This window comes from Pseudorca crassidens, chromosome 12 (genome assembly GCF_039906515.1).
Source record: "Pseudorca crassidens isolate mPseCra1 chromosome 12, mPseCra1.hap1, whole genome shotgun sequence".
Lineage (NCBI taxonomy): Eukaryota > Metazoa > Chordata > Mammalia > Artiodactyla > Delphinidae > Pseudorca > Pseudorca crassidens.
The window spans coordinates 60,373,284-60,391,438 of NC_090307.1; the positions used below are offsets into that span (position 1 = coordinate 60,373,284).

An 18,155-nucleotide genomic window follows, 5' to 3' on the forward strand; every position below is an offset into this window, starting at 1 on the left:
TGTCTCAAACTCTCGTCATTCCTCCCCCCGCCCCACCTCCACTGGGAACCCCCAGTTGGTGTTTCTGTGCAGGAGCCCTGGCAGGATGTGGCATAATGGACCAGAAGTGAGAGACCCTGTTAGATAGGGTAGTGGTTCTCCACTGGCAAGTTGATGGAAGGCAAAAGAGCATGACAAGATGGGCAGATGGAGGGGGCACATTCAGCGTCCTCCTGGGCAGTAGTTTCTTGTCTGTCGTCGAGTTTGATATACCGGGTAGTTGATATGCACAACGCACTCCCAGGGCACCCCCATTGTTCAGGGAGATAATGCTGTTAGCCCCATGTGAATGAGTTTTTCTGTTGTGTTTTTAGATTTTTGGTTATGAGGTTGTTTTGTTTTGTTTCATAGTGATCATTTAAGAAGCATAAAGTAACGTGAGTGATTTTTATCAGTAGCACTCACTACAGGTTATAGCACCGATAGGCTAAGGGTTACCCACAGTTTCTGACCTACTGGCTTTAAATTCAGCTGTTACTTTCCCATTTAAGACCATGCATTGGAATGCAAATAAGTGAGAATATCTCTACTTCAGAGATAATCTCCAGTTCACCCCACTTAGCGATGAAAACAAAGTAAGTCATTTGCAAACTGGTAACTCCTAGAAATGAGGAGTTTCCTACAGTAGACCTTACATGGTGTGCTGTCCACCCCCACCCCACCCCGTGACCGAGGATTCCTCTTCTAAGTAAGGCCTTGCCCAGGATATTTCATTTTCAGTCTCAGCTGGAGATACCCATGTGCCCAAGACTCAGCCCCAAGTCTTAGCCTCACCTCTACTTGTCTTCTCTGACACCTGTTGATTTTATCTTGTACACAGTTCTAGAATATGTCTACTCCCCTCTTTTCCTACAACTACTTCCTTAGTACAGAAACTCATCATCTTTCTGTGTTACTGAAGCAGCCGCCTAAGTGATCTCCCGGACTTTAGCTTATACCCTCCATCTCATCCTCGCCGTGGCTGCAAGTCATCGGTCTAAAATGCAAGTCTTGCTCCATGCCTGCAGCAGTTCTCCCCACTTTCTAGTTAGTGTTAGTGTTAGGTAGTTAGAAAGCTTCTGTCTCTGACCTCTCGTCTGTCCGCTAGCTGACTTCACCTGTTCTATAAGCCAACAAGAAAGTACTGTGTGTAGTTCTGTGCACACACCAAGCAGAACTTGAAGCATGGTGTTTGCACCGTTGAGTTGCTAAAGAAGAGGAGGTTGGGTAGGCCTGTTTTCTAGGCTTTTCCATGGCAGCTCTGTGACCACAATGCTTGTGACGTTTTTCTATTTCTTCATTCTTTGCTGATTCATTGATTTATTCATTCACCAAATCTTTATTGAACACGTGTTGTCTACAGATAGGATCCTTGAAAGTTTGACAGTGTAAGAGAAAGAAAATGATCTTGCATGGCAGTTATAGATAGAGCTTCCTGGGGTAAGTTAGTCACTCAGATTTCGTTTTTGTTTTCATTTTGTTTTTCTGAAAACTGATTGAATGTCAATAATGACATAAGTAAAAGTTTCAGCAGTAATGACACTCAAAAAAATTTCATTGGAACCTGTCTCTAGTGTGACTTACTTTGGATTGTTTGTTACTCATAATATCTTTACTTTGAAATGTTAAACAAATTGGTTAGTTGCTAAAGTAGCCCACAGATGCCAACTTCACTCTTTCTGCATCTGTACTGAAAATCATTCTAGAACTTCTCACCGTGACATAAACACATTTTTGACTTCCCTGCTTCTTGATTATAAGGAGCCATGGGCACCCCGGTTTGGTTCCCCAGTTTCTTCTACATGGTGGGATTTCCAGTGATTCAGTGCAGTGGAGGCAAGGGCTTCAGGGGTCCTGGCCATGATGCCTATAAGGCCTGTCAGGGAAAATCTCACTGACTGTTTACTGTTATCTCCAAGACTCCAGAGGCTCTTGACAACTTTCACTATTGGCATTTATGTTGTGGAATGGGATAAAGTAGGTAACCTAACTTTATCTTTTCCAAGGGGATAACCTTGGCTTGACCAACATCTTGTTTTTTCATTCTTTCATCTTTTTTACTTGTTTGATTTGCACCTTTATGATAAGTGAATTCTCTGCGTATACAGGATCTATCCTAATTACTGTGACTCTATGTTTTGTTTATTTAAATTTGTTACAAGTTTGCCATCATTGTTTAGAATCAAAATTTTCTTTCCTCTTCTCAGAAGTTTTTTTCTTTCAGATGAACTTACATTGAGGCTATCACTACCCATTAAATAAAAATCTTGTTAGTACTCCACTAAGAATTTCATTGAATTTAAAGATTGTTGGAGAGAATTCACATCTTAAAATATTGAATCTTCCCACTGAGAAAAAATTGTGTCTTTCCATTCATTTGTATCTTCTATCCTTCAGTAAAATTTCATGATTTCCTCTCATATTTTTTCCTACACATTTTTTCATTTGTTAGTTACTAGGAACTTAATGGCTTTCATTGGTATTTTAAATGATAGGGGTTTTTCATGGTATCTTCTTGTCTGTTTTTGTGGATATACAAGGAAAGTATTTTTGTTACTCACAAAAGTCTCTCTTATAGTTTCCTTTCTGAAAATTCTTTTTTATTTCTTAGAATTTTTCATTTGATTTTATAATTTGTGCAGACATCGTCTGAAATACTGAAAGTTTTATTTGCCCAATCTTTAAAATACAGTTAGCCCTCTTTATTTTTAGGTTCTGCATTCTAGGATTCAACCAACTGCAGGTTGAAAATATTCAGAAAAAAAAAAATCCCAGAAAGTTCCAAAAAGCAAAACTTGAATTTGCTGTGCACCAGCACCTATTTACATAGCATTTACATTGTATTAGGTGTTATAAGTAATCTAGAAATGATTTAAAGTATATGGAAGGATATGCATAGGTTATATGCAAACGCCACAACGTTTTGTATAAGGGACTTGAGCATTTGAGGATTTTGGTGTCCTTGGGGGTCCTGGAACCAATCCCCCATAAATACCAAGGGACGATTGTAGTTATTCATCTTATTTACTTTTCTTATCTTATTGAACCAACCTCAAGCACTTATAACATTGAATAATAATTATGGAGATCTTTTGATACATTTTTGATTTTCTCATGAATTCTTCTAAGTTTCACTATTAAGAAGAATATTTGTTCTGGGTTTCTGAGCCTTGTAGTTACTTTTATCAGGAGTAGAGATTGAGTTATATCAAATGATTGTATCATCTATTAAAATGAATGTATTGTTTTTCTTCTTTAAAAGGCAATTACTTTAGGAAATTACATTGATAGGTTTTTCTAATGTTGAACTATAATTTCATTGCTTAGTTAAACCCTACTTGTGTTATATTATTCTTTTCTTATGCTACTGAATATGATTTGCTACCATTTTAGCATTTTTAACCACTATTCTAGTAAGTGGGGTTAGCCTATGATATATCATTTCTTTTTGTTATTACCAGAGTTATGCTAATCTTGGTACAAACATGTTGAGAACTTTGAATCTTTTTGAGTATTTTGGAGCTATTTATTAAACTTTGGTGTAAACACATATAATCTGTAAAAACTATTATATACAGTTTTATGCCAAGGTCTGGCATCACTGTAGACCTAATGCTTTGATTAATTTTTCAATGGATATGGTTTAGGGATTATATTCCTTTCAATCCCAACTTGTATGAATTTGGTAATGTGTATTTGTTCTAGCAAAACATCAAGTTCATTTAAAATTTCAATATATGTTGGGGGGTGTGTGTGTGTAAACACATATGTACACAAATATATATATGTACATACACACATTTGTTTAGGTGCATAATTTTAAAATTTTCTGTGAAGGTAGCTGTTACTCCTTTTTTCTTCCTAAAATTTATGTCTGTCAGAATGTAAATACTTGCCTGTGTTGGCAGTATTTTTTTTTAAAGTCACTACCTTTAATTAATTAAGCCTACTTTTTCTATCATATTAATTTATTTAATCCTTATTAATTTTTTTCATTCATTCTTGGGTATACTTGGATAATTTTTCCTAGTCTCTTGGATTATAAACATTTTTCTTCTTTTTTTTGAAATATATACTCATTTTAATGTCAGATACAAAAATTTCAGAATATCCCTTTTTAGAAGAATTTGCTCGGAACTTATCCATTACATCAGCAACTTTTTTTTTTTCCTGAATTTTATTTTATTTATTTTTTTATACAGCAGGTTCTTATTAGTCATCAATTTTATACACATCAGTGTATACATGTCAATCCCAATCACCCAGTTCATCACACCACCACCCCCAGCCTCCTGCCGCTTTCCCCCCTTGGTGTCCATTTATTTTTAAACTTTATTATTTGTGTTTAAGGTTAAGAAGTAATCTGAATAATACTTCGGCTATTCACATGGATTTTTGGAATTTATTACTCTCATTGTCTTTAATATTTAATTTATAATTTCAGATGTCATAGATGGCATCGGAATGCCTTTAAATTCACATTTGGATAGATTTTGTAATTTTTATTTTATTTTTTATTTCAAAATTGGTTACGTATTTGTCAGTGAATGTGGCTTATTTACGTTCATCTCTGGGGAATTTGGCACAGTGGATTCAAGAGGTGGATTTATCAGTTCTGATCTCAGATGCAGAAGAGGAATATGGGGAGCCTTATTGTCTGTAATGACTGAAGCACAGGCAGATTTAGTGTATAGAGTTATAGCACATAGATTGAAACCATGAGAAAAAACCAAGCAACCAGTCAGGAAGGTCAGAAACATCTTTTGAGTCGGTGAGTTTCTCCTGTAAGTAATGAACACGGAAAATATTTGGTATGGTGTTTCTTTAATGTGAAGGAAATATCAGATAGTCGAAGTCTAGTTTTAAGAGAACTCAAGCAGATAGTGCTAACCTTCTAAATGTTGGAATTTAAAATAATAATCCTTCAACCCTTACTCTCCAATCCCAGTGCAGTAGGATTTGGGCAGCAGAGCAAGCGTTGGTAGCTAGGAAGCTTTGCCTCTCCTAAAGCAGCTGAGGCCCCAGTGGGGAACTCTAGTGGTTGGGCATGTAGGGAAATGGTAGGATCCATTATGGACAAGCTAGGGAAGTTTGTTTTAAAGGGGAGTGTCATTTATGTTTGAAATACATTAAAATCACTAGTGAAAATATTTTAAAGATTCTAATATTAATATGTTTAATGAGTAAGTGGATGTTTTAAAATTATGAATACCAAGCACTGAGCCTTTTCATTCAACCTGTTTCAAAACTCATGGTCCCTTTATTGGCAGAGCGATCTTCCTTTTCATTTTCACCAAGTCATCCCCCTGCTTTAACACATGAATGTTCTTTTGTTTGTTCTGTTGTGTTTTAACCGTTATGAGTCTAAGTCTGAGAACCTCTACCTGGCTTTCAAAACCTTCTTGACTAACATATTTCTCATATTTTTCTAATACCTTGTCTCAACTCCTGACAAATCAGGCTCTCCTTGATCCTCTCATGAAGCCAAAATGCTTCAGATTTCCATACCTGAAATTTATGATTCCACGTCTGGCCTGAATGCTTTGCCCTCCTCCCTGCCTTTGTAAGTCCTTTTCATCATTCCTTGAGTTTCAGTGCAAGGTCAGCCGCCTCTTCAGTGAAACCTTTTGGGTGGCACCTCCTTCCTCTCCTTTACTCTCCAGTAAACACTAGTAGTGTAGAAATTAGCTCTTAAGAGTGGATTGTCTTTTAATAATGTTCCATAAATGTTACTCTCTTCTCCTCATTATAAATAACTAAAGAGCAAGGGTAACGATTTAAATTTCTGCTTCCCCCAGGAAAGTCCCAGAATAATTTATATTACAAAAAGTGGGACCTCATTCAATACTATAGACTGGCTGGAGGCCAGTTAAACCAGACAGCAGATGGCACTTCTCCACTTTACGGATTACGAAATTGACATTTAGTCCATTCAAGGATCCCAAGCCATCAGCTTCAAGCCTTACATGAGTGTTTCTCAATTTTCAGGAGTGTTCTCTTCTATAGATGAGTTATTACAAAGTTTAATAAAACATTTCTTTCTAGAAAAACTTAAGGAAACCACTGAAAAGTGTTCCACATCTTTTTAAGGATTTCAGTGTATAGGTAATCTTTAATCTGTAGTGTTAGTTTTTAGAGCCACCAATTACATAATTGAGCATCTGTGTTTTAATAGTTGGCAATATATTCACATTCTGTTTACACAATAAGATATGTTATCTCCTTTGGAGTAAAATAGGAAAGAGAGAACGCAAAGCTCAGCATTCGAGATTCCCTTGTGCAATTTGTAGTACATAATAAAGGATCTTTCATGAAGCAGGTGTTCAGTTCATATTGCTAAATAAATATGAGCGACATCAGGCTCTGGGGGAAAAAGAACAGATTTATGTGTGAAGAGCATAAAAAAGGTTCTTGATGGAATAGCAGATTTTCACCCTCACACATACAGCTGATAACTTCCACGTTAAAATTTATATTGGTAGAAATGGTAGAATTTGTGTGTAAGTTTTTACTAGTACCCATCCAACCTGAGTTAGAGTTCTACAAAGCTCTACAGAGCTCTACAGAGTTAATTACTCAACTTCTGATAACATTGCAGGGGAGTGCAGTGCTTTGGCAGGATTGCAGTGAAGAAAGTAGGAAATTAATTAAGAGAGGACACTGAACTAGAAAACGTACTTAAATTGTTGGTAGTTATTATCACTCTGTATTTCCTAGCAAAGAAGTTAATGTATGAGTATATTAATAGTAGCTAGCCCTCGTGCAGTACTCACTATGTGCCAGATATTGTTCCATGTGATTTATAGTCATTTAAAATTCATAATAACTTGTTGAAATATGTTCTATTATCATCTTCATTTTACAGATCAGGAGATTAAGCAATAGAGAGTCCTGTAACTTGCTTGAAGTCACACGAAGTGGAAGAACCAGGATTAGAATCCAAGCAATCTGGCTCCAGCATCCCTGTTACTAACCATCTAGCTATGTCATGACTTAGAGTTTACGACCAAAATGTGTGACCAGCTGCATCAAGAATAACAAATATAATAATCATCAAACTATGTGACATCAAGCATTGTAATTTTTACGTTAGGAACTGTATGACAACAAACATTTAAGAAGATGTGGTTATTTTGACCTTGACTTAGTTCTCTTTTGAGAAAACTGTGTGAGCTGTACAGGTCTGAACTGAGTGAGAAAAAGGAAATCAGATGCAAGCCCTTCATGGAATCAAGAATTGCTTTTTGTGAAAAGAATTCAAATATACAGCAGAACATAAATCAGGTTGAAACGTAGGGTAGACTGTATTTATGATAAGCTGTTTTGTGTTCGTCTTCCCTTGTTTCACAGTCTATCCTGGAGACTATTCCAGATGTGCCAGCTCATTCCAATGGCTCAGCAGACCCTGGACAGTCGGTGCAGAACGCAGTGAGTGGTGAGTGACACAAACTCCTACTTAACTCAAGCTGTGTCTTTTTGCTTTTGTGCTGGCACTCAATTCAGTGAGAAGTGAATTTCTGAAAGCAAAATGTAAGTGTGTTTTCTCCCCTTTTTGATTCTGTCACCCGGGCCTCTCCTCCCATCACCTCCAAACAGCCCATCTATTATACCAGACGAAACTAATTGAACCACATGGGAAGCAGAATCTTTTCCACCTTTACTCCCATGGCATCATTTAGAAACTACTCACTTAGGCAGTGTCTTTGATTTGGGGCCTCTCTCACAGGTAATCTGGATCTGCTTAACAGTATCAAGCAGACCAGGAAGCAGACCACTTCCAAGAACCTCTAATTATGCTCAAGTAAATGCAGCAGCAGAGCAGCTTGTGATGTACAGAGTAGCAGGGTTAGCTTTTAAATGGGCCTCTTCCACTTGAGCATTGGATACTCTGCATGGACTCAGTATGGAATCTCAAATCCTCCTTGTTAGAAATAGGCCCCTTTAGGCCACACTTTAGTGATTCCTCAAAATTTTCCCTAAGTAATGCACCGTCTTCTCAGATACAGCAGAACCCTATACTTGCAGCATTAGCTTCAAAACTCAAATAAGTTGGGGTGATGAAAATGTTCTAAAATTGATCGATGGTTGTACAACTCTGCAAATATCCTAAAAACCGTTGACTATACACTTCAAATAAGTGAATTCTAGGCATGTGGATTACATTTTAATACAGCTGTTTCCAAAAAAAAAAAGAAAAATCGAAGAGAATGGATTTGCTGTAAATTATTCCACATCATTCTATTTGCTGCCATATTGTTATTCAGTTCAACTCATACCACTAAAAGATAAAAGTCTACCTGGAGTAGTCTGGTGATTTGGAGTATCGGCCTGTATAATCAACACTGTCCAAAGAATCTGTCCATAGGTCCTTAAGAAATTAGCATTTTATTTAACAATCTTACTCTGATTTGCATGCAAGCCTCTGTATGATGAGTGAAAATCTTAACTGTGCCCTCATTATTTTCTAAGTTTTTACTGTATCCATTTATTGTGTTTTAATTCAGTATAACTGTTTAGAATTTTAAATTTGTTGATTTACAAATTTCTCTGTTAAACTTTTAATTGAGATTAACTAGGTCTTCTGTCATTTCTATCTTTTGTTCCTTTTGTTCTGTTTGGTTTTCATTTAGTCACTGTCTATAGAAGAGGGTAAAAGAGATGAGCTCTTTTTTTTGTAATCAAATAATTCTTTTCATGACATATGAACAGTTTTGCCAGGCAATGAAACAAGATGGCAAGCCAAACTCTTAGTCAAAAATCAGATTTAGATTTACTCAAATGATTTCACTTGTTTTTGGTAAGGAATCTATTGTCTTAATTTCAGACTTGAGAGAAACATGGATACGGGACAGTACTTGTCACCCATTTAGCTTTGTAATGTGCATCATACGAGGTCAGGTAACGATACAAAATCACAAGAATTAGAATTAATTCACCTGAACAAATCTAGTAGTGAAGGGCAAACTGAATTTGAACAAATCTTAAGAGGCACAGTTCCACAGTTTGGGAAAAACCCAAGAGGAATGAAAGTAGGCAGGAATTTCCTGTGGGGCCTCCACCCTTTCTCCCTCTGCTTTAAGCTTTTGCTTCCCCAATAGCAGCAACGTTGGGTCTGGATGGACTTAATTTTAATATCATGAGAATATATAGAAATATTTCATTTTTGTCTTTCTAATTAATCTTCAATGCTTTTCATGAGACATAAACATCTAAAATTAAAAACATCAGATTAAATAGAAAGTTTGCTTGGATAATGATTATAGAAGTTTGTTCATGTGGAAATCTGATGACACTACATTAATTGCTTAACTGAAATCATTCTGGGTGAGTCTAATGCTTTTCCTGGATGTAAACATTCTAATGTGATTATGGATTAACTTGTAAACATTTTGTGCTTACTTTACAGTAAATGGTATTGATTGATTAAATGGCATATTAAATATTCCACATCCTCTGTTCTTTAGATGATGAATATCTGGAAAAGGACATTCCACTACAAGCTGAAGAGCTGTCCTTTGAAGAATCTTATTCAGAAATGGTTACAGAGGCTCCAAAAAGAAATAAATTGAAGAAGTCAGATTTTAAGAAAGAAGACTATGTTTTACCTGTAAGTAAAAACCTTTCATGATTATTCCACTAGCTTCCTGTGACTTCTCTGTGGGACAGACTAGGATTTTTAAAAAAATTTCTTTGTGTGTGCACAAGGGCATGGGGAGAGGCCAGGCATCAGTGTTGCATCACACCAGGGACATTATTTGTTGTGCAGTACACAGCCTGCCTGGCTGTACCTGGCAGCCCTGGGTTGAGGAAGAGTTGCTAGGGTATATGCTTGAGTACTGCTTTATAGATGAAATAGGTTTTCCACTTGGCTTGTGTGCTTTCATGCACTTTCTATCCTTACTTTACTTATAGGTTGATGCCAGTTCTAACTGTAACTGTATACCTACTTGTGCATTAGAAGCCACATGTCAGAAAGTCACAGTCATTAACAATAAGAAGTGAGAGCTTATAGGGCAGACACTAAAAACTCATCAAAAATAACTTCAAGAATTTGTAATATTATTATGGGATGGGAAAGTAGAGCGACATACTTCATTAGCCTGAAAGCCTCATTATATATATCCAGGATAATTATATTCTGAAAGCCCAATACAGGAAATATGCTACGCTGATCTATTTGCTACTCATTCAATGCATTTGTGAAGAGTTCAAGATGTGGAGTCCTGAATATTCTGTGCTGATCAGGGCTGGCGGCATGATGAGCAGGGCTCAGGCAGTTTCAGGGCTAGAGGAATGAGTCATCTAGAATCAGGCAGAGGCTTTGCCCCAGGTGGCCTGGACCATTCCTGTGAAGGAGGGGAAGAGGACAGGGCAAGGACTGTAAGACCCACCAGGCGCCTTCTATAGGCCAGACACTGCAGTAGGTATTCTAGTTCTCATCATCCTAGTGATTGCTCCCATTTTACAGTTGAGGAAACTGAGGCCCAAACAAGCTAAGTAACATATCCAAATCTTCACAGCTAATAGGAGGCAGAAACAGAATTTAAACCTACACGTGTCCATCTTCAGAACCCCTCCTGGACCCTATGCAGCCTCTATGTCGGAGGGCACAGTGGCATTCTGGGACAAAAGAGGGAACCCAGCTCTGGGACTCTGGTTGCAGGGGAAGTCCCTCTGAATCTTTGGAGAGAATTGTCCAAGAGAGGATGCTGACCCCCAGTCTCCTCATCATGTCTGTCTCCTCCTGAGTTTGGGCTCACCTGGGGTGCAGGGCAGCCTCCCATGAAGAGCTCTGCATAGGGTATAGCACGTAGTGTCAATAATTGCTCAGTAATGATGGCAGTTCTTGTTGTGTTGCTGTTCTTGTTATGTATTGTTGTCATGTGGGGCCTTGGTCTCAGAAAGAAGGTAAAATAACCAAGTGTTTAATAGCACAAGGTATACCTCAGACCACACCCTATGTTTTGTTGTTTAGCTTTTAAATACTTGGAATTTCAAAGAACAGTTGTTGAATGAATGAATGAATGAATGAATGAATGAATGAATGAATTGGAAGATGCTTTAAAAATCCCAAGGAAGCTCTAGTTTAGGGAACTCCTATGGAGAATGTATACTTACAACTTTGTAATTTAAATAACTATTGTATATTTCTACTTTAGCCATTTTCTTTCAATACCAGGTTTTCTGAGAGCAAAGTATTTGTTATAGATTTTATATATATACTTAAATATAAAATTTATATTTTACTTATTATGTAATTATATATTAACTTGTATAATACTTATATTTTATTATTATTACTTATATGTAATATTTCTGTTATTTATTACAAGAACAATCTCTTGTTTTTTTAAAGGTCTTACTTCTTACAGTCTTCACAATATTTCTGGACTGTTGAAGAGTTTTTTATTGTTCTTTTAGTGTATTTTGTTTCCTAGTGTGGAAATGGAGAATATAACAATATAATTGGCTTCAAAATGATAGTAGAATTATTTGGCAATTTCTGTGCATTTTTCCTTTTTAAGAATATTCTGAATTACCTAAATTTGATTTTTAAGGTAGAATAACTATTGTCTCAGCAAGCAGGCGCAATCAGTTTCAGTTGAGAAATTACCTACATTCTTTACATCACAGTTGTGATGATGACGTTATGGTATACTTCAGATCACTGTTTTGTTTCAATTTAGTGTAGTAGTGATCTGCAGATGTTCTAAAAATCATATTCATAATCTTTCTGTGATGCAGCATGCTCCTCAGATTTTTTTTATGAATAGCATGTCTTGCTGTACAGATTTAGAATGTCCAGGTGGCATTTGAATGAAGGTATAATAATTTTCCTTTGCCATAAAAAATAAATATCCTCAATATGTATTTTAGAAATTTATTGTTCAGAAAACCAGATTTGGCCTAACTGAAGCAGGAGATCTGTCTGCTGACGACATGAAGAAAATCCGCCATCTCTCTCTGATTGAATTGACGGCCTTTTTTGACGCCTTTCGTATTCAACTAAAAAGAAACAAAACGGAGAAAGTAAAAGGACGAGGTATTAAGACTTATTCTGAAAACAAAACAAAACAAAAAGACTTTTTCTGGCTTTAACACTTTGATACATGGGAATAAGACGGTGCTTTTCTGATTCTTTTTTCTTTCTCGCCTATTTTATAATGAAGACAGTGGGATTTTTGGAGTTCCTCTTACAGTCCTGCTGGAAAATGACCGAAGGAAAGATGCTGGAGTGAAAGTTCCCCTTGTGTTACAAAAAGTGAGTTCAATATAAATAAAGGGGGAGTTAATAGAGCCCTGTGCTTGCAATGTGCTATTTGTAAACCCACTAATGAATTTTCCTCTAGATTTAAAGACACTAAAGCCCTATTAGGACTTGGGCCTTGGTGATTTCCAGGTTTCCTCCATACATCCACATGACATCCACAAACACTTGGGCATGTCTGCCTTGCTGAGAACTTCTGGAGCCTGTTTCATTGTCTGATCATAAAGCATCAGGTGATGAGTACAGATGCTCTGTCACATGGCTTCCTTCAGTTATATTTCTTTGAATATTTAAAAAATGTTATTTGTGTGTATGTTTGTGTTTGTGTGTGTGTGTGTATTTGATTATTCTGTCCTGTATAAGAGATGACTAGCAGTCCATTTACTAATCATACAAGTATTTGCTGAGGTATATCACAGGTCGGGTGTTTTTAAATGTGTATGTATAATTGTTTAGAATTTTCCAGACAAAGCTAAATAAAGTCTAAAAATCAGCTTATTCTGGTGGTGTTTGAGGCATGACTGAGAAGATATGATCCATTTAGACAAAGAAGAATTTTGGTTTGGGAGGTTTTGAAACTGATATTACCTGAACTATCATATGTGGTTGTCTCTGTGACCATCACTGGTTAATGGCTCATTTGCTTTTGTGTCACGTTTTTTTATAGCCAACAATTTACACTGGTTTAATTATGCATTTATTCAACAGTGACATCCGGTGGCACAAGTAAAATTCCAAGCCCTAAACACAAATCTTGTTGAATTTTCAATTCAGTTTTTAAATGATATGTGAAAATACTGAGTGAGGAAACATACTTACTTTATTCACAATAACAATTCTATGTCTCTTTACTATCTTCCTTAATTTTGCTACCAATACCTCAAATTGAGCTGCTCCTCAAATCAGGTGATTGATTGGCTGCCAATAGGAGCAGGGAGTATGGCAACCAGGGGGCCACAGGATGCGGGCGACACCCAGTGTGCTTGTCTGTAGGGCACCTCCCCTGCACCCGGCCGTCTGTACTTGTCATGTCTGGACAGCACCGAGCAGCCCCAGGAGGTCGGTGTTATCATCTCCCTTCTACTGGTGAGGCAACGGAGGCATCGTAGGGTGAGGTAACTTGCCCAAGAACACATAAGAGGTAGATGCAAAAAGGAACACAGTATGTATATCCAAGGCCAAGTCCATGGTGACTCTAAGATTTCCTTTCGTTCCTTGAATTAGAACCAGAATAATGCCCTTTGTCCTCTAGTGAAAGGACAGAGTCTGAAGAAAATGCATAAAAATCTAAGACTGAGAAGATTCAACACAAGAATTTATATTGTTAAGTAGGTGCAAAATCCTAGCACATGGAAGGTGCACAGTAAATGCTAGTTAAAACTAAATCTGGGTTTATCTCGCATTAGCATCTCAGCAGGTGCTAGCTCTAGTTAGCTCCTCATTTAAGACAGCTTGAGGCATTGCTCTTCTCCTCCTGTGGGAGAGTCTTTTCTTATGAACGTGTTTCTTCTTCCTAAATATCTACTTCTCTTCATACCTACAGGAGCTACCTTAGCTCCAGGCACCATCATTTCAAGAAGGGAAAATGGCAGAGACTCTGGATCCTGCTCTTGCTGTGTGAACGTGGGCAGATCCTTTCTCCTTTCCATGCCTCAGTCTCCTCAGCAGTAGAATGGGGATTCCACTAGTACCCGCCTCATAGGATTATTGTGAGGGTTAAGTAAGTTAATGTACGTAAAGTGCTGAGAATATTATCTGACACACAGTAAGTGCACAATCAGTGTTAGTGTTTATTATTATTTAATAATAAACCATCATCATTACCATGAGAGCTCATGAGACCTATAAGCCTTTACAGTATGTAATCCCTTGGTCAGATTTCGAGAATCCCTATAGTTTCTTAGCCAGAATAGTGCAACTAATGATAGTAAATTTAGGATCTTTTCTTATTGGTCAATCTGCAGAAAGAGATACAGTAATCAGATCTTAAAATAGTTAAGTGGCAGTGTAGTTTCTTGGTTAAGAGCACAAGCTTGAGAGAGTTGGTGCCATTACTTTTGAGGTTGACCCTGGGGAAAGTGGAAAACAGCTCTAAGTCTCCATTTCCTCATTTGCAAATTGGAGGCTAATGTTGACCTCCTGGGAGAGTGTGAACATTTAACTAGGCATTCAAGTACCAGGCATGTATATATGCTTGGTAATGTATCGATTGTTTTCATCATCATTATTATTTCAAATGTTTGTAATCATATGGAGGTATTTATTTTTGTAATGTATCATTGCTTTCCAGTTCTTTCAGAAAGTTGAAGAATCGGGTCTGGAATCTGAAGGGATTTTTCGACTTTCAGGATGTACTGCCAAAGTCAAGGTACCAAACATTTTCTCTCTTCCTCGTTAGAGATCTCAGCTAGCTAGACCCAAGTTCACACAGGCATCAGGTGTGTCTAGTTGTTTGTTGTTTTTTTGATACTACCACTTGGCCCTATAGAGCTTTCCTCAATACCTGTGTTCCATGATCCTGAGTTGTGTATTCCTTCAGACTAAAACAACAACAATAAAAAGCCAACAACAGTGAAAGAACACATCAATTCACTATCAAAAACTGCTGCTTGTCTTTAATTTGGTAAAGTTGAAATGTCCCATCATTGTTTTTTGTGTTAAACACTTTAGCTTTTTTGTGTTCCTCTCAGTCATGGAATTCATTAAGCCAGTATTAGATGATCCCTGATTTCCATTGTCAATTGCTTCAAACTTAGAAACATTCTTTGGCTTTCCTTTTAATGGAAGTCCTTATAAGAATTTGTAGGAATGGCTGTAACCACTAGAACACTCACTCAGCAGTTCTAAAACCCAATTCCATTTAAGGTAATGTTAGTTTCTACATATAAAACCACCCATGCAATGTGAATTCCTTTACATTCCTACTTCTGTATGGTGGGAAACTCTTCAAGTACAGCAAAAAAAAAAAAAAAAGAATTGTTAGAAAAGAAAAGCTTTTCTCATAAATTTCCAGTAAGATATCCCACTTTGTGTGCCGGTGCGCATCCACAATGAAGCGTCCCTCCCTGCCTTGTACATTCCCCTGGTGGGTGGGCGTGGAAACATGAGCAGTTCTCAATAATGAATCCTTGAGAAAAAAAATCTCAGGGAGAGGGAAAAGTGAACTTGGTTCTGTTTGAACTAGTAAAAGGAATTGTGTAGGGGCAGGAAAGCATCTCTTTACTAATTCATTTGGGCACATGTTTTGGGAAATTCTAGTTGTATCAGAAGTCTCAGAGTTTTTATATAGACATATGACGAGATATTTTTCAAAGGGGAAACTGAGAGTAAATAGGCTGTGTCTATTGGAAGCTCCAGAAAGCAGGTGCTGGGACAGAGTTAGGAGTAGAAGACGGTTATCGGGGGACCGTGCTTCTCAAGGATCAAGGGGGAGGAGGTGGGCTTGGGCGGGCTGAGCGTCAGACCGGGTGCAGTTGGGACTCTCTCCCTGTGCCCTGTCAGCCCCACGCTGCACTGTCACTGCTGGGGCTGCCTGCAGGGAAGGGCCTGAGGCCAGTCAGAAGGTGCCAGCACCTGGGGAGTCAGCTACCTGCATTTTTGCCGATGAACAGCCAGTTCTTTTTTGAAGGGAGACCTGAGCAGTGCTCTGCACTTTGCCAGTGACAGAGGGATCAGCACATTTGGGGGGGCTGTGACTTCCCTGGGAGTAGAAATTACTAAATACTGGCACAAGTTCGTTTGGAAGGCAGGAAAATTCCTAGTGGATCCTTAAGGTTTGTCCTCTCTGAATGGGATCTACTTTTTGTTTCAGGTTCTCACAGGTATGGTTTTTATATATACTTCTAAATAAATGTATCCTAAATCTGAGGACAAAAGCTGTTACTAGTTTTGGTTAAGTCTTTGTGGTTATATCTGTAGAGTCAGAGAACCAAAATGAAGTCAGGAAAATGAATTTCCTAAACAGAATTAGACTCCATCCCTCTAAACCTCCCTCTATAATAGGAAAGTTGTATTCGCACATATTCTTACTGACTCTGTGTGTGTGTGTGTGTGTGTGTGTGTGTGTGTGTGTGTGTGTGTGTGTGTAGGGGGAACATAATGGATATGACTTAAAATTCTATTTTTGAAAATAATCAAAAGGAGACAACATTACACAACATTTCTTGTGTGTATGAATTTTAACATCATAGCACAAGTTGCTTTTCTTTAGCTAATCTTTGACTGAAAAATACTTATCAAAGGCCAATAATTCATTTAACGTGTTCTAATAGGCACATGCATTCCTGAACCACATTTAGGTAAAAGTCCCTTTTGGCCCTTAATAGGTTTTATGTAGTTTTAGCCTATTTATTCCATCTCTTATTAGTCCGAAAAATGTAATCCAGATGTTTTCGTGGTTTGAGCTCCAAGAAAGCCAATGTGAAAGAACTCCGGGCCAGTGAACAGAAACGGGGGTATTGCCGTTAGAAAGGCATTGTAACGTGATATAGTAAAGGGGCCTTTATTTCTCTTCTTTGTTCAAACTTTAAACTTTAAAAAAATTTTTCGTCTATGAATGTGCTTGGGGAAAGAAAGTTAAAAAAAAAAAACACATTGTAATTATCCTCAAATTGTGCCAAGTGGATGACGCTAACACTAAGGTATCATTATGAAGAAGCCAGCCTGGGTTGTGCTTTCAAGTCCCGGTTAGACTCACAGGGGAGTAGCCCTGGGGGACGCTGCTGGTTTTAGCTGCACGGGGCACATAACTGCCCAGCCCATTCCTGGATGTGAGGCCTCAGATCATTTGGAACCAATTTAATGCTTTGGTGTTTGCAGTGATTTTCTTTTCCAAAAATGACAGAAATTTGAGCCAAACACCGGGGAATATATTTCATGGAAGAAGGCAGACTGGTTTGACATGCACGGTTTTCTTTTTTGACTCGTGTCAGTTATTCGGAGGCTGCTCTAAATGTTTTATAGTGATGTTACCTGGTCTGCTGGTTTCCCTTCCTGAACTGGTTTTTGAAGCTGAAAGCAGGTTATTTGCATTTTTATAAAGTTACCTCAAAATTGGAAGCAGGTTATATATTTGCTCAGAGGAGATTGAAGGACATGGCTCCTGACCCTTGCCTGGTGTTCTCATTAACAGTGGACAGAAAGCATGACTTTTTTTTAACATGTACACGTCTCTGGCAAGGAAGACTCAGCCCCTGGTTCATAGGGCTTCATGTTTAGGACCACTGTGAACATGTCAGCTCTGCTCCTACTTCCACTGTGCTCTGGTCCAAACTTCTCCGTTTGTCTCATGCTGGCCGTCTAGACAAGACGAGGTGCTGTTATTACCAGAATATCCACACCACATACACATGGGTTTCCTGTAGTAATAATACTAGAGGTTGTAGCAGACCCAGACGAGGGGAGGGTAAGTGCAGCCAGCATTTCCTGAGCGCTCTCTGCATGCAGGCCCTGCCCCCTGAGCTCTACATTGTAGTATCCAATTTAATCTCTATGAGGTTGTTCTAATATCCATCTTTTTAAAAAAATATGATTGCTCTTGACTTTATTTTATTTATTTATTTTTTAAAATTTTGGCTGCACCACACGACATGTGGGATCTTAGGTCCCCGACCAGGGATCGAACCCACGCCCCCTGCATTGGAAGCTTGGAGTCTTAACCACTGGATCGCTGGGGAAATCCCTAATATCCCTCTTATGGAGCGAGAAACCTCACAGGCGTACAACTAGGCAGTTGTGGAATTAGGATAAACACCTAAAGAATGTGGTTATAGAGCCTGCCCTTGACCCTGGTGCCATGTTGCCTCTTAGGTGGCAGGGAAGTAGTGAGAGGTTAGAATCACCTTAGTGTTTCAGGTAGCTTCCTGTGGCA

General features: G+C 38.0%; 1 protein-coding gene across 9 annotated transcripts in view; it reads left to right on the plus strand.

Annotated features, from left to right (window-relative positions):
* Positions 1 to 18,155, plus strand: part of ARHGAP28 (Rho GTPase activating protein 28) — a 192,055-nt gene that overhangs the window by 103,390 nt on the left and 70,510 nt on the right. For all 9 annotated transcript variants that reach the window (XR_010933132.1, XM_067699665.1, XM_067699666.1 and 6 more), the window contains 5 exons: positions 7,369 to 7,453; positions 9,483 to 9,625; positions 11,896 to 12,061; positions 12,189 to 12,280; positions 14,577 to 14,654. Coding sequence is in view for 8 of the 9 variants with exons in the window: in XM_067699665.1 (XP_067555766.1) it covers positions 7,369 to 7,453; positions 9,483 to 9,625; positions 11,896 to 12,061; positions 12,189 to 12,280; positions 14,577 to 14,654 (564 nt within the window). In the remaining variant the exon portion in view is untranslated. The remainder of the gene's footprint in view (positions 1 to 7,368; positions 7,454 to 9,482; positions 9,626 to 11,895; positions 12,062 to 12,188; positions 12,281 to 14,576; positions 14,655 to 18,155) is intronic.